At 46.7% G+C, this 14,083-nt stretch overlaps 2 protein-coding genes across 3 annotated transcripts; both read right to left on the bottom strand.

Annotated features, from left to right (window-relative positions):
• Positions 1-3,431: 3,431 nt before the first annotated feature.
• On the bottom strand, positions 3,432-7,035 carry Zar1 (zygote arrest 1). 2 transcript variants are annotated; one of them, XM_008837716.2, is made up of 4 exons: positions 6,280-7,035; positions 4,657-4,749; positions 4,495-4,569; positions 3,432-3,694 (listed from the first exon to the last, which is right to left on the bottom strand). In XM_008837716.2, exons 1-4 carry the CDS (start codon positions 7,033-7,035, stop codon positions 3,551-3,553), a joined length of 1,068 nt encoding a protein of 355 aa, XP_008835938.2. In that variant the 3' UTR covers positions 3,432-3,550. The 2 variants fall into 2 exon arrangements, with proteins under 2 accessions (XP_008835938.2, XP_029421552.1); XM_029565692.1 differs by lacking the exon at positions 4,657-4,749.
• Positions 7,036-7,822: 787 nt separating this feature from the next.
• Positions 7,823-12,928, bottom strand: Slc10a4 (solute carrier family 10 member 4). The gene is made up of 3 exons (XM_008837705.2): positions 12,117-12,928; positions 11,235-11,445; positions 7,823-8,636 (listed from the first exon to the last, which is right to left on the bottom strand). The coding sequence occupies exons 1-3, from the start codon at positions 12,698-12,700 to the stop codon at positions 8,127-8,129; spliced, it is 1,305 nt and encodes a 434-aa protein (XP_008835927.1). The 5' UTR covers positions 12,701-12,928; the 3' UTR covers positions 7,823-8,126.
• Between the last annotated feature and the right edge of the window lie 1,155 nt (positions 12,929-14,083).

Genomic DNA, 14,083 nt, shown 5'->3' with positions numbered 1-14,083 from the left:
CCTGATTGCCTCCCAGAACTTGAAGGTAAGACCCTATTGCTGAAGACAGGACATAGTTCCAGCAATGGAGCTGGAACTGACTTAGAAGTCTCCTCCATGAAGACTAACTCTCATAGTATCAGAGGACACTATATAAGCCACCAAGGGAAAAAACCAATCAGTGGTCCCTGCCCAGCACTATCTCTACTGGTATAGTAGTGGCATGATTACCTTGGGGGTAATCAGCAACTGCCTAATTGGACTTAAGCCCACTCAATGGGAGGGAACTCGTGTGGTACTGTAAACATACCTAAATACACATGGCTGGAAAGATCATAGATCCTAGAGAAAAACCTACCTTTGTCACATCCCTAGACAATGTAATTTCTTACTGTGTTCTAAATGTACTGTTTTAAAATTGTTTGCAAAAGAACAGCAGGAGGAAGGAGAGAGAGATCTAGCACTTTCTTCATGCTGCTCCTAAATTAGAAAACCAAAGCACTTTTGCACAATTTAGAAGATATTTCCCAGGGCCTGAAAGATGGCTCAGCAGATAAGAACACTGGTTATTTCTTGCAGAAGACCTGGGTTCATAGCCCAGCATCCACATGGCAGCTAACAACTGTCTGTAACTCCAGTCCCAGGGGATCTGACAGCCTCTTCTGACCTCCGCGGGCATTACACGACATGGGTGCACTTACCTACATGCAGGTGTAACACTCATACACATAAAAATATATATTTTTTTAAAGTTAAAATATTTCCCAAAGCTGGAGAGACGGCTCAGCTCTTGCAGAGAACCTGGGTTTGATTCCCAGCACCCACACGGTGGCTAACAACTCTCCATAACTCAAGTTCCAGGGGATCTGATGCCGCCTTCTGACCTCCACAGGCATTGCACGACACGGGTGCACTTACACGCAGGCAATACACTCATCCACATTAAAAAATGTTTTAAAATTTAAATAAAAGATATTCCCCACTTTCTGTGACTTAGAGGTTGTGGTTTTCTATCCACTGCCTACTTTGCACTGAAGCATTTGCTGTGAGCTCTTTCTGGAAAAAACACTCCCGGAGGGCACCAGTGAACAACACTGCTGGAACATCACACCAGCATCACCTACACTACAGGAAATGGACCCAACAGTCGTTTCAATTTATAGCATTCTTTTTTCTAATTTTCAGAGTAACCAATGGTTACTTTGGAAAGTGTAGGAAATATGCAGAAAGCAATCCTCTGTCTGCACAATCTCTTAGGCTGTCTGAGTTGTGCTCTGTGGGCTGTGGGCTCCAGGCTTAAGCAGTGTGGCAGGCTTCAATGCTAGAGTGCTGGGAGGCTAAGGCCAGAAGATGTTCTTGTGCCATGTTCAGGATTGGATGCCCACATTCTGATCCTTGTAAAGTAGCATCAGCTGACCTGGTAGGAAAATTAATGACATTAAAGAATTTTACAGAGAATTAATCTGTCTCGGGACTCACTGGTGGTAGATTCACTTGGTCAGTTGGCAAATGCTTACTCAGCTCATGTATATTACAGATCTTTCATGCATGAGTCAAGTGAATTTCCTTTGTACCTAGTTCCAACCAAATCAAAAGCACCACATTAGAACAAGTGAAAACTCACCTTTACCTATACCCAGCGAGCGATCTTAGCATTTCTCCTTGCCCCCAACTTTATCTGGTCCCTGAAAGTTTCCTTATCCATCAGGTTATGGTATGCAGCCAGAGTGCGGGGGTTTTTTGGGAGTTTTGAGACGGTCTCCTTGTAACCCCTAGCTGGCCTAGAACTCTCTATGTAGACTAGTCTAGTCTCAGTCTTACACAGATCCACCTGCCTCTGCCTCCCAACCGCTGGCATTAAAGGCATTCGCCACTATCCATAACATACTTGAAAAGCCTTTTAGAGGCTGCTGAGAACTCTAGAGAGATCAATCCTGAGCAGGGTCTGCAAGGTCATCCTGGTCTGATCCTACCAGTCTGGCCTCTTCCTCTTTCTCTACCACAAGGCCTTTGCCTGTGTTGCTTTAGCATGAAGACTTCCTAGCTCAAATGATTCAAATTTCAACCCAGCTGATCTCCCTAAGTCAGATCATCCTTTATCAAGGCACTTAGGTAAGCAGAGCTTCCATATCAGGTCAGAAATTGTCTTATGTTTTTATATAACTGACAGCCCCCCCTGTGGAAGTTCCATGAGGGTGGTGGTATTTGTGGAGCACAGAACTACTACAGCTGGTGGTGTCGCATTTCCATTCCATCAGCAAGTGAGATACTTGACACCTCCACCCCCTTGTGATTCAGGGAGAGGCCACAAGCACCAGCTTGCTCCATTCTACCATAAGTGGACCTGCCCCCTTCACACAAGGATACTAGAGAGACATCAAACCCATGGAGCTTTTAGTTCATTTATTGGTTTGTCAGTGCCCAAGATGTCAGATAGCCATCTATGGCCCTTTTCAAGGGCTAGTGTAAATGGATGTTAAAACTGGGAGGCAAAATTGCCACCTGGTTCCCATTGTTAGATCAACAGCCAGCTCCAGTGTCATTAGAAACACCTGTGGCTCTAAACCCAGCACCATCACTTGAGATCTGGCAGTGGGTTCTCAAGGTTCCTGTTGGGATGTCTAGGGAAGCTACAGAGGTGTGCTCCTTAAATTGGGAGGCCTAATTTGGGGGGAGGGGTTGTTGGGGGGTTTTAAAGACACAGCTTTATTGAGCTGAGGTCTCTCTACCTAACAGAGGCTGGTCTGAATCCTCCCAAGCAGCTGGTAAGAGACCTGCACCACAATATCCTGATTTGGTGGGGTTTTTTTCTTAAGCTACAGGGACTGGAGATGTAGCTCATTGTTGACCCCTTGTATAGCATGAAGTACTCAGGCTCAACCCCAGCACCCCCCAAAAACATCACATGAAGTCCACTTGCTGTGTTTGTCATTCACCTTCTTGAAGCTGTCCATGCCACCACTCTCCAAGCCTCACTTGTAACAACTGTCATCAGGCTCATTCCCCCAGGGGTTTACCTACTCAACTAAAGTCCCTGTATGGACAAATTCCCACTTCTACCCACCAGCCCCCTCTGTTCTTACCCTAGGTTACTCCACAGAGCCAGGTTCTGTCTGCTGTGAAGATGCTTATCTCTAATGTTTAGGAAATTCTGCTTAATTGAAATAACATCTTTCTTAGATGCTTCACATGTATAGACTGAAGCTGTAGATTTCTTGTCTAAGAACCACCCCCCATGCCCACGTTCCCCCCCAACACACACACACACACACACACACACACTCTGCCTAGTAGCCACTCAAGTGCCTATAACTCAAGCCTGGCCCAGCTCTATGCCCTTAGCAGATGTTAAAGTTTAGGTGACAGGTCCAGATTTTCAGTACAAGCTCTCCTCAAATTGGATCTGAAAGCCTCAAATTGTTTTTTGCAATACCTTTATTTGCAGGCTTTGTCAAAACATACTGCCTTTCACAAAGTATTTGAGAAGGGAGAGGTGGAAAGAAGGGCCATGGGAGGAAGCTTACTTGTCTGCTCCATTAGCCCCATCTAGCCTAACCATTTTTGATGTTTGCTAAATGATATATTTGAAGCTGAACGTGCTGTCACAGGACAGGCGTTTGCCTTTGCATCTTCCGCACAAGTCTTGACGATGGGGGCGTTTAGGGTCCACATGGCGAAGTCTGACTGGGCACACACATCTAGTTCTTTTACAACTCTTAAAAAAAAAAAAAAAACAGTGAAATACAAAGAATGAATCCTCGGTGATTCTCAGGGCTAAGGATTTTTAGGATTTTTTAGTCTATTCAGATACTTCTTGAGTACACACTAAAGCCCCAGCTAATCTTCACTGTAACCTCCCCTTCGTGTGGGTTAGACAGGGATTCGATTCTCAGTTGTAAATTTCTTATGAAACAACTTTGCTTCCAATGACCAAAGTGCATTGATTAGATTCTCAAATGGTAAATTTAGTCACTTAAAGATTATCAAAGTCCCTGAGCACACTGCTAACAAGCAAGTGCTTAGCAGCGCTTAGTAGTAAGTAAGCCCTAGTTATGAATGAACCCCATAAAGCCGGACAGACATGATCTTAGGGCAAACTCCCTTTGTGAACTCTCAGACAAGACTGAAAAATTAATTCATGCATACTTTAAATGGATATGTGCGCCTAAGTAATCTTTGCATAAGATAGTGTGAGCCACCTGGAGCTAACAGAAAGGTATTCAGTTTTGCACTGTGCTTTCCCTTATACCAGGTGGCTGAGTAGCACGTAGACAAGCCTTCTATAGTGCAAGTGAGGTAACATTCAAAAGAGGCTACACAATCAGGTTTCATAAGAGAAGGAAGTAAATATTTCAATGGCGTTTTTTTTAAGCACTACTAGAAAATAAAACAAACAAACAAAAAAAAAACAGAAAAAGCAAAGCCTTAAGGCCAGAAGACATCTAGCCTCTTATAGGAAATACATTGAAAAAAGTATAGAGAAACCCTCTTCCAAAATGCAAACATTTAATTTACTTGGCAGGCAATCTCCTCCACTCGGTAAGGGTTGTAAGACTTCTGACAAGTTCTGCAAAACTGTTTGAAGTACACCTGTGACAGGAAAGAGCACATAATGGGAAAGAGCAAAAGTTCCTTAGCACATGCAGCAGGCGCAGGGCAGGGATGAGCATCTCTTACCTTGTTAGTGCCCTGCACACACCACACATATGCACTCTCCCACCGGATGTTGCAGTCCTTACAGTGATAATAGCCATACTTCTGCTCTAAGAACTGAACAGCAGGATAGCAGCGTTTAACCAGGGTGATGCCTGAATTAGCCTTACTTCAGAAACTGAGAAGGATCTACTTGATACTTAAAATTGCCAACTTCATTCTAGGTCTTGGAGGAAAGGATGGTCAAGGTTTGAGCCAACTTCTAAAAGTAATTAGATGAGCTGATAGCTTAACAAGCCTAGGCCAAACAAAACAGCTTATACACCAGATTCATTTGGCTCAGGAGGCTGGTTGACATGCATTTTTCCCAAGCTAGGGGAAAAACAAAATATATGGTGTTCTCTGGAGCCCAGGATTCTTTCAGTAGGCTTCCATGGGGTAATGCCTTGTCTTAGAACATGCACAGATGAAAGGTATTAAGCGTTCTAAGGTATTCATCTGAGATTAAACTCTCCACGCTGCTAGTTGTTTCCAAAAAATCCTGCTACTATCTGTAAGCACATGGTTCACTGAATATGAACTTTAATAGCAGAACCTTATTCTTAGCTTCCCACCCAAATGAGACCTTAGAAACAAATTTTTAGAATTAGGCCTTTAGAACTCTTGGGAACTTCAGAGAGCACTGAATGCAACCTTACAGATAAGCAAACACAATGGAGGCCAGAGAACTTAAGATCATGCCCAGCTGTGTAAGTGCCTTTGTGCTTGCCCTTCACTCCCCCAGTCTTGGGATGACTGTGGAAAAGACTAAGGAACTGCTTAGGGCCCTTTCCTACTGCTCACATTTTGCCATTTCCTTGGGAGTTGCAACTGCTCTCTGTGTCCAGCCTTGTCTGGCTAGCCTGGGCAGCAACTCAGGACTGCCCACCAGCGTAGCAGTATTGGGTTTCTGAGTGAACGGGGAGCTCTTGAAAACCTTGAGTCCATCAGCTACAGAATCGGAAGTAGGGTTCTGGTAGGGGGCAACTGAGACTGCGTTTGCTACTTCTAGGGGGAAAAAGATCCTTGTGAATTGACTCTTTTACCATAACATTGTTCTATGTATATAACGCATCTTCCTTCAGCTATCCGAAGAGCTGTACACTGCACTGGACTTTGTGTCCACCTTGAGGCTGCATTTGTAGTGTAAATGTGATCAGAATTAGGTTAGTATACGGACATTTTCCCGGTCAGCCGGGTGGAGCCTACCTCCAAAGCAGGCCACTTGTGGCTTGATTGTATTGGGTAACTCCTTTCTTGGCTGCAAAATCATATTACTGAGGGGTTAGAGAGATAGCCCAGAGGTTAAGAGTGTTCTTGCCGAGGACTCGGGAGTTTAGTTCCCAGCACCCACATAGGGTGGCTCACAACTGCCTGTAACTCCAGCTCCGGGAGATTCACCACCTCTGACCTCCACTGGTACTTAACTCAGGTGCAAATATCCAACACGTACAGAAAATTTTTTAAAATATCATACACCTGCCAGGTAGAAGAAAGTGTGGCACCCACGCGTCCCAAGATACCCTGGTTTAGCCCCAGAAGGAGAACCCCCCACCCTGGAGGTTCTCGTGGTCCGCGGGCCGCCTTCCCTGGCCCACCAGGCCTCACCTGGAAGCGCAGGCGCTCCTTGTCCTCCGGCAGCGAGGCCTGGGCCCTCGCGGTGGCCATGTCCCCGCCGTCCTGAGCCACCTCCGCTACGGGACGCTGCTGGCGACTCTGGGGCGCGGACTGCGAGGCCACTGCACTGTGCCCGGCCTCCCGCGGCTCGGGCCCGGCCTCCTCTACTGTGTGCGCGTCGCCCTCCTCTGAGCTCGGCTCGTGGGCTGCCTTCCTCGTCGTCACCTCTCCCTCTTCGGGTTCTCGGGTCCTCGCAGGTGTCGACCTACGCTCTCCCTTGGGCTCCCCGGAGCTCTGCCCGCCCGGCGCGTCCCCCTGCAAGGAGCTGAGGCCGCGGAAGACCACGGGCGAGTACACGGCGACGGTGCGCGGGAGGCGCGCGGGCCTCGGGGCGCCAGTGGGACTGCCGGGCTCCGAGGTGGGCCCGCGCCATCCGCGTTGCAGCGTGCGGCGCCCTAGCGAGCACTGCACAGAGGCGTCGCGCCGCGGGTTCACCTGCACCGCTGCGTCCCGGCTGCCGGCCGGCCGGGGGTTTACTCGGGACAGCAGCGCTATGAGCTGCGCCCGCCGGTAGGTGTCGAAGTACTCGGCGGCCATAGGCTGCCCGCAGCCGGGAAAGGGCGACGAGGCCCGCGCAGGGCCGCAGCTCCGCCGCCAGCCGTCTGGGGCCTTGGCGGGTGGCGGGTAGGGGTGCGCGCAGGCCGGGAACACATGGGCGTCCATGGCCTCGCCAGCCCAGGCAGCCATCTGCGCCGCCCCAGCTGCCCGCCGCCCCAGGCGTTAAATAGGCGGCTCGCTGGGGCTGAGGCGGCGAGAAGTCCCGTCCGAGCCGGTTGAGGGAACCCTCCCGACCCCTCTCCCCACACGCAGGTCGGCAGGCAACCCTAAACTATACGGAAAGAGGGCTTTGCTTACGACGACCACAGTAGCGATTTGTAAGTGAACTCGGCCGGGTAAGGATTCAACAGCACGATTAGCCAGTCAGGTGGTCCCCATGCCCTACCTGATGGCTCCAGGTGCCTGTGCCACGTGGAAGGCGAGGCAGGTCCGTGTCTGATTAGGGAGCAAAATACTAAGGATAGGGGATGGTCTGTTGCCTCCCTCTGATCCTCTGTGATCTGCAGGGATGTGTCCACCCACAACCCTTGGGGGTGGGGGTGGGGAGGAAGGGCCCTACGAGGGCTTCGAGAGTTAGGTGGTCTGGTTGCCCAGAGCACCATCTTTCCCAGGGCTGACCTGAGGTACCGGTTTGTTCTATTTCTTAGCCAAACCATTCCTTGAAAAGATAACTGAATCTGGGATGCCTTTACACAAATTCAATACGATCTTCTCCGCTTTGATACTGGCTTGACAACAAAATACTATATTTCGGTTTTACTGACCTGCTTTGGACTTTTTTAAATACAGGTCTATATTGAACATGGTCAGGTATTTGCAAGTAGAGCAAGCACATGTTTTGTTTACAGTTACATTAAACTCAATTATGCTTTACAAAGATAGCCTGTTTTACTCCTGTATGCACCAGACTGCTACATTTCCAAACCCCATTTTTTAATACAGTGGTTTCTATCTGTAAAAAGTCATGGAAATTGATAATGGCAAAAAACAAAAAGCGCACTTAATCAGAGGCTTCACGTTAGCTGACCCAGGTGCAAGCAATATTAGAACACTGATCATTCATGAAAACACTTGAGATGCAACTTTACACTGGGAAGATCAAATCTGTCACACAGAATGGGAGCCAATTGTTACCCTGTATGTAAACCATATACACTACCACAGGTCATGAATAGGAAGTGATATTTCAGCCAGATAGAAACTCCTGAGTGTCTCCATGTTTAGAGAGAAGTCTGAGTGGTCTCCATCATTACTAAATCATCTGCTCTCACTGTACCATAAGATGTGTCTACCATTTCCTCTTCTTTCAGTTTCTTGTAAGAAATATCTGTATCTTCATCTTCATCTAGATCTTGCTTGTGCAATATTTCACTTCCATACATTTTGTAGATTAAAACAAAAATTCCTGCTTCCGCAGACTGGAAAAGGGCATAAAGCAAGGGAAACATGTACATGCTTCCGATGAAACGGGGAGGAAAGGCCAGTTTGAGGATGGCAGTACAGAGCTGCACGTTCTGACTTCCTGTTTCCAGACACACAGTCCTCTTGCAGTTGGGTGGAAGATGAAAGAGAGTGGCTAAGCCGTAGCCAGAGGCGTAGCCTGCCAGCGGCATTAAAATGGCCACTGCATAAACAGCTGCAGGGATGCTTGCCAGCAGTTCAGGTCCTAACATGGTGCCTGTCATTATGAAAAGGACCACCAGAGTCACTAGAAGAGACCACAGAGAAACCTGAAAATGGATAGACAAACCATCAGCAGCGACATCACGGAAGAGGAATTCAGACCAGAGAATGGCAGATACCCATCCATCCTGACCTCCCACACAAATTGGAGGTCTTTGACAGAGTATTTCCAAAGATAGTTCTCAACCTGTGTTGGACAGATCTAACTGCTGGGAGGCCCCAGCCTGGTGCCCAGTGACAGTTTGCCTTCCAGGAGCTCTGCCCATTGCCTTTGATGGAGTAACGAAAGACCAGTCTACTCTTTTTGAAAAAGTCTTTGAAAGCTGATAAACCAGTCATCAGAAGAAGACTCCTGTCTCCGGGCAGACTGTTCCTCAGCCTTTCAGCCCTCACTGTACAACTTTTAGTATTCTGAGTGTATGTTTAATTTACTAATGGAGCAGTTAGAATTAAGCCCAAGACCCCAGTTATTGTCAGAAGACTAGCATGAACAGCTAGGTGTTTACTTCTCCTGAACAGGGCCCTATGCTTTTCTGTGAACTTAGTTCCCATCTTACACAAGAGTTGAAAGACCATTAAATTATACAATAAACAATTAATTATATTTTTAACCAAAGTACAGTTCAGAAGCTGGCTAACAATATGAAAACAATCATCTCAAAGAAAAATCTAAGTGCGATGAATTCTGATTCTGCAACTCTACTGTTTTCTTTGTTCATGAGAAATCTGTGTTCCTAATGGTCCTTAAGAAGTATTACAAACAACAGGTTTTTAGCTACATCCTACTGACTATATAAAACATGTCATCTTGATGCTCTGACTGGTACATTTCTCTTGTTCAAGTAAAGCATGAATGTGGGGAAGAAATCTAAACATTCTCCTCCCAGACCACTTCAGATAGATAATTAGGTTGTTCTTTTACAGTCGGGTATGATGGGAGTAGAAACCCGAGCAGCAGCTCTTCCTCTCTGGATAGCAGAGAGGGAATCCTTTTGGAATCTCTGGGATTGATGTATACTTTGTGCTCTTAAAAAAAATACTTAAAGTTTATCTAGGCTGGTCAAAAATGCTACTCTAGAAGATCCTGAAATAATTATTTAAGGTATGCACACACATGTACAATTGGTAGAAAACTATTAAACTATTATAAATCAAAACATAACAATTTTCAAAGTGTGCTAGACTGAAAATATTGACAGGAAATTTGTCTCTGTTTTCAAAGCATTTGCTCCAGAGTTCCTTTAAAAGATTTTAAGTCATTTAGGCAGTGGTTTTGAATGCTCATTTTAAAGTGTTTGCAAAAGCACAGTGATTGTTTTAACCGTGTCTCACATGGTGAGACAATTACCTTCATTGCAAAGGAGTCAGTCTTATTGAATGGTCTATCATTTAAATTTATTTCTTCTGTCTTCACTGCATCAGTAGCTCACTTGTCTTGCTCTCGGAATCCCTTAAGTTGTATAGTAAAGGCCATTGAACTGATAGCATGAGCTGAATGGAATGGATAAACTTAGTTCAGTATTCTCTGTATAGTGTAGGATTTTGTTCACTCTAGACTAGACTAGACTAGAAGAGAGCCCTCTAGTTTTCATACTAATGAATGTTGGCCCCTCTGTATAAATGGGAAATAAGCTAATATAAATAAAACACAACAGATTATATATTCTAAAGTCTTTATAATCAAAACACCAGAATGGCTCTTTTCTTGTCTCCACATCTTAGTTATGTATTTTAGTTTATTTACTAAATTGAATGTTCTATTTTAATTTTTTCACTATTTTTAACTAAAAAAATACAATTATTTTGTCTCCAATCAACTATCAAAAAAATCTGTGTTACTTTTTAAGAAAGGCAGCAGGTTTTTAAAAATAATATTAGAAATAGTCCCTGCAATAATAGCAGCCCCTCATCCTTTCACTAATTTGAGAAACTATATGAAATAATGTAATTGGGAAGAAAAAAGAAGCACAAATTTAGTAATGGCAATATAATCTACACTATCCAGGATCCAGTTTTATTTTGTGCTTTAAGATCAATATTTTGTGTATTCTATAACATTGACACAACAGTTTACCAATTTCAGCTTGTTCAAATTAAGAAAATATTTCAGGTTCTCCTCAGAATTACAATTCCATTTTTGAAAATAAAGTAATGCATTTATAAAATATTACACTTTGAATAATTTTATTTAATTTGCTTTGAATTTTAGTAATATTCAGTTAGTGGGAAATGCCTTCCATTTGATTACACTATGCCCTCCACCCCGACAACTGTCTCTGCCCCATGAGTACTAATAGGTCTCTTTGATTAAGCTACATCTTTGTGAAGATGGCAGGGTTGAAATAGGGTCTTGCTATATAGTCTAGGCTGACCTCAAATTCAAGCTCCTCCTGCCTCAGCCTCCCGACTACAGGGATTACAGGTGTGCCCCGTTATACGCAGCTTAAACTGTGACTTAATTAGAGCTATCATCCTAGGAATTTCATAAGGTTGGTGTCATGCTTGTTGAATAAACTTGTTTAAAAGTGTGTTCCTACAAGTGCTACCACATCCTTTTCTTCTTTTCTCTTTCCAAACTTCCTAGCAGTTCAGCCCCTGTTCAGAGACAGACACTGTAGGCATGTGGAAGGGAAGAAGGATCTTACCTTCACTATGTAGTCAGCCACACGGTTGTATTTGTAGCGAATGAAGACACCTAACCCTATGGGGATGAGAGTGCTGCAGAGAGTCAGGGTGACTGCCCCTAAGGGGAGTAACTGCACCAGAGGGGTGTTGATCCAAGCTCGACTGTAGATCCAGAGGCAGAGGGGCATCAAGACCAGGGCCAGAAGTGTGGAGGAGATGGTCATGATGATGCTGCAAAAAGGAATGAGCCGAGTCAAAGAGCCATCCGTTCCTTTATCTGTTGGGTAAAGGGGAAAGAGGACTGCAAACACCCCCACCCCGGGTTGAAGTCTCCAGAGAACCTACATCCTGCCACATTAAGACAGCATCTCCTCTAAGCCCAGAGGAAAGACCCGACCATCACAGCCCGGAACTGGGCTGCCTAAAGTCTAGAATCTGATGACTCCGAACACAAGGAACCTTTTTTTCTTTTAATCTTGCCAAGTACCGTGCGATGCTGAAGCTGGTGGATGCTACTTGTTGGATTAAACTCAGTTATGTTGCACTCTATGAGATTACTTTTTTTGTTCTTGGGACAACAGCCCTAATTTGCTTTTTACGTTTCCTATGAGCCCTAGCTCTGACTTCCCCCTTCTCTTTGCATTCCAGTGGCTGAAGAAGGGTTCGGCACTCAGAGAACGGTGGTCCCTGTGGGTGAAACCCCAGGGCCTCCAGCAGCTCAGTCGGGGTCCAAATCTATGCCTCTTAGCATCCTCCGGGATTTCAAAGACCGAGCCTCCGCATCTTCCTGCTGTTTATCCTGCCCTCCTCAAGCTTCATCCCCCACACCCCAACTCCTTCCCTCCTGCGTTTTGAGCCCGAGGTTATGAAGCCAGCGGGTTGGCGTGAGAAATATGAGGTACCTGAGGTTCATGTCGCCGTCCACCAGCAGCGACATAAGGTTGGAGAGGTTTCCGCCGGGGCAGCAGCCACACAGGAGCACCGCCACGGCGGCCACCTCGTCCAGCTTGAAGGCGAGGGCCAGCAGGAAGGCCAGCAGCGGCAGGAAGCCGAACTGGCAGAGCGCGGCCAGCAGCGCGCCTACGGGCCGGCGGACGTGCGCCCCGAAGTGGTTCACGTCCACCGTGCATCCCAGGCCCAGCATGGTGATGCACAGGGCGGCGCCCACGAACACGTTCAGCCCGTGGTTGAGCGGCGTGTCCCAGAATGGGGGCTCGTGGGGGACCCAGGGCCGGGGGAAGGCGGAGGAGCCCTGACCGGCTCCACCACCTGCGAGGCTGCTGGTCCAGGGGGTCGGGGTCGGGGTCGGGCGGGGACTGGAACGGATGCTCGGGCTGGGACCTAGGCTGAGCCCGGGGCTAGAGGCGGGAGCTAGGGTCGTGTCGGTGCCGGGGCTCGGGCCGCTGGCGTTGGGCGACAGGGTGAAGTTGTCGGGCAGCAGCGAGGACGCGGCGACGAGCAGGGTGGTGTTGTCGAGGCTGTCCATGGCGCTGTCGCCGAGGCTGCTGCTCACCAGCTCCGCCGCGCCGCCTCCCTCAGTTCCCGCAGCGTCTGTCCGTCGACCGCAGCTGCTGGCTTCCCAGCCGCGGCCGCGCCGCTGACGTCCCCGCGGCGTCGGTGCGGCGGGCCGGTCCTTGCTCCCGTGCGGCCGCCCCGGTGGACCCTCAGCCCTCCAGGTCGCCGCCCGCGCAGCAGGCCCCGCCCCTCCTTCTAATCACCGCTAAGTGGTTCTGTTCCAGCACAGCCAAGGGCGGAACAAAGACCCTACAAAGCTCAAGACTCAAAAACCTGAACCTGGCTGCGCATCAGATTCTCAGATAGGCTCTGCATCTTTTTCTTTTTAATTTCTGGAAAAAACAAATGTTTTTCTAACTCATATAAAATCTGTACACGAAGTCCCTTTTGGTGCCTGGATTATTGTACATTTGTCTACTCATGTTGAACAGTGTCCTCCAACATTTATTATTTCTTTATGATGAGAACATTACAAATGTTTTCTCCTAGCTTCTTTACAGGTGGGGGGAGGATATTTCAGCGGTCACAGATTTAGTCACCCCGCTGATCATCAGCACACACTGGAACTCTGCCTCTTTGGTAATGAAATCTAGAGTGCCAGACCCATCAAATGGGCAAGGGTGGGGGATATATTTATGTGTGCACATGATGTCATATAGATAAACAGTTTAAATACCCCCACAGCCCTGTCTTCGTGTGAGCTACTCTCTAAACAGCACATCTATCTGGCTTGAATTTGCAGACAAAAATGTTAAGGCTTTCTATGTTCAGTCTTAAAAAGTAAAAATAATGGCCTTGATTTTTTTTGAGCCTGGTGCTGTGCAAGTGCATGTAGATCACTTGATTTGATTGGCAGGGCAAAGTCATGACATAAATACTGTATTTATAAATTCCATTATAGTGTGATAGTTTTTAATTGACACATAGCAGTTATACATATTTGTGGGATACAATGTGACTTTTGCATCGTACATATTAAGGATCAGCCCAGGGTCATTGGCACACATTTGTAATGTCTCTGTGTTAGGAACACTCAGAATCCCCTAGCTATTTTGAAATACTCAATTATTTGTTGTCAACCAGTTATCCGACTGTGTCATGCCTGACTTTTACAAAGGAGGAATCTGAGGTCTAAGGACATCTCAGCCTCCCCTACCCTAAGTGCTTGGTTGAGTTTCCACAGAGATCTGTCCTTAAAGAGCTCTGTGAGGAGTTAAGCTAAGAAAAGTCTGCATGAAAAATGTTATTTAAGAAGGTATTGGCAGGTGGGGGGAGGATATTTCAGCGGTCACAGATTTATGAAGTCTTGTAAATGAAGTCCCAGCATTGGGCTTAAAGGACTGAAAAGAAACGA

The sequence above is a fragment of the Nannospalax galili genome, unplaced genomic scaffold (genome assembly GCF_000622305.1).
Source record: "Nannospalax galili isolate Female #2095 unplaced genomic scaffold, S.galili_v1.0 scaffold318, whole genome shotgun sequence".
In the NCBI taxonomy this organism is placed as follows: Eukaryota; Metazoa; Chordata; class Mammalia; order Rodentia; family Spalacidae; genus Nannospalax; species Nannospalax galili.
Note: the sequence above shows the minus strand (reverse complement) of the source record. Positions and strands in the feature narration are given on the sequence as shown.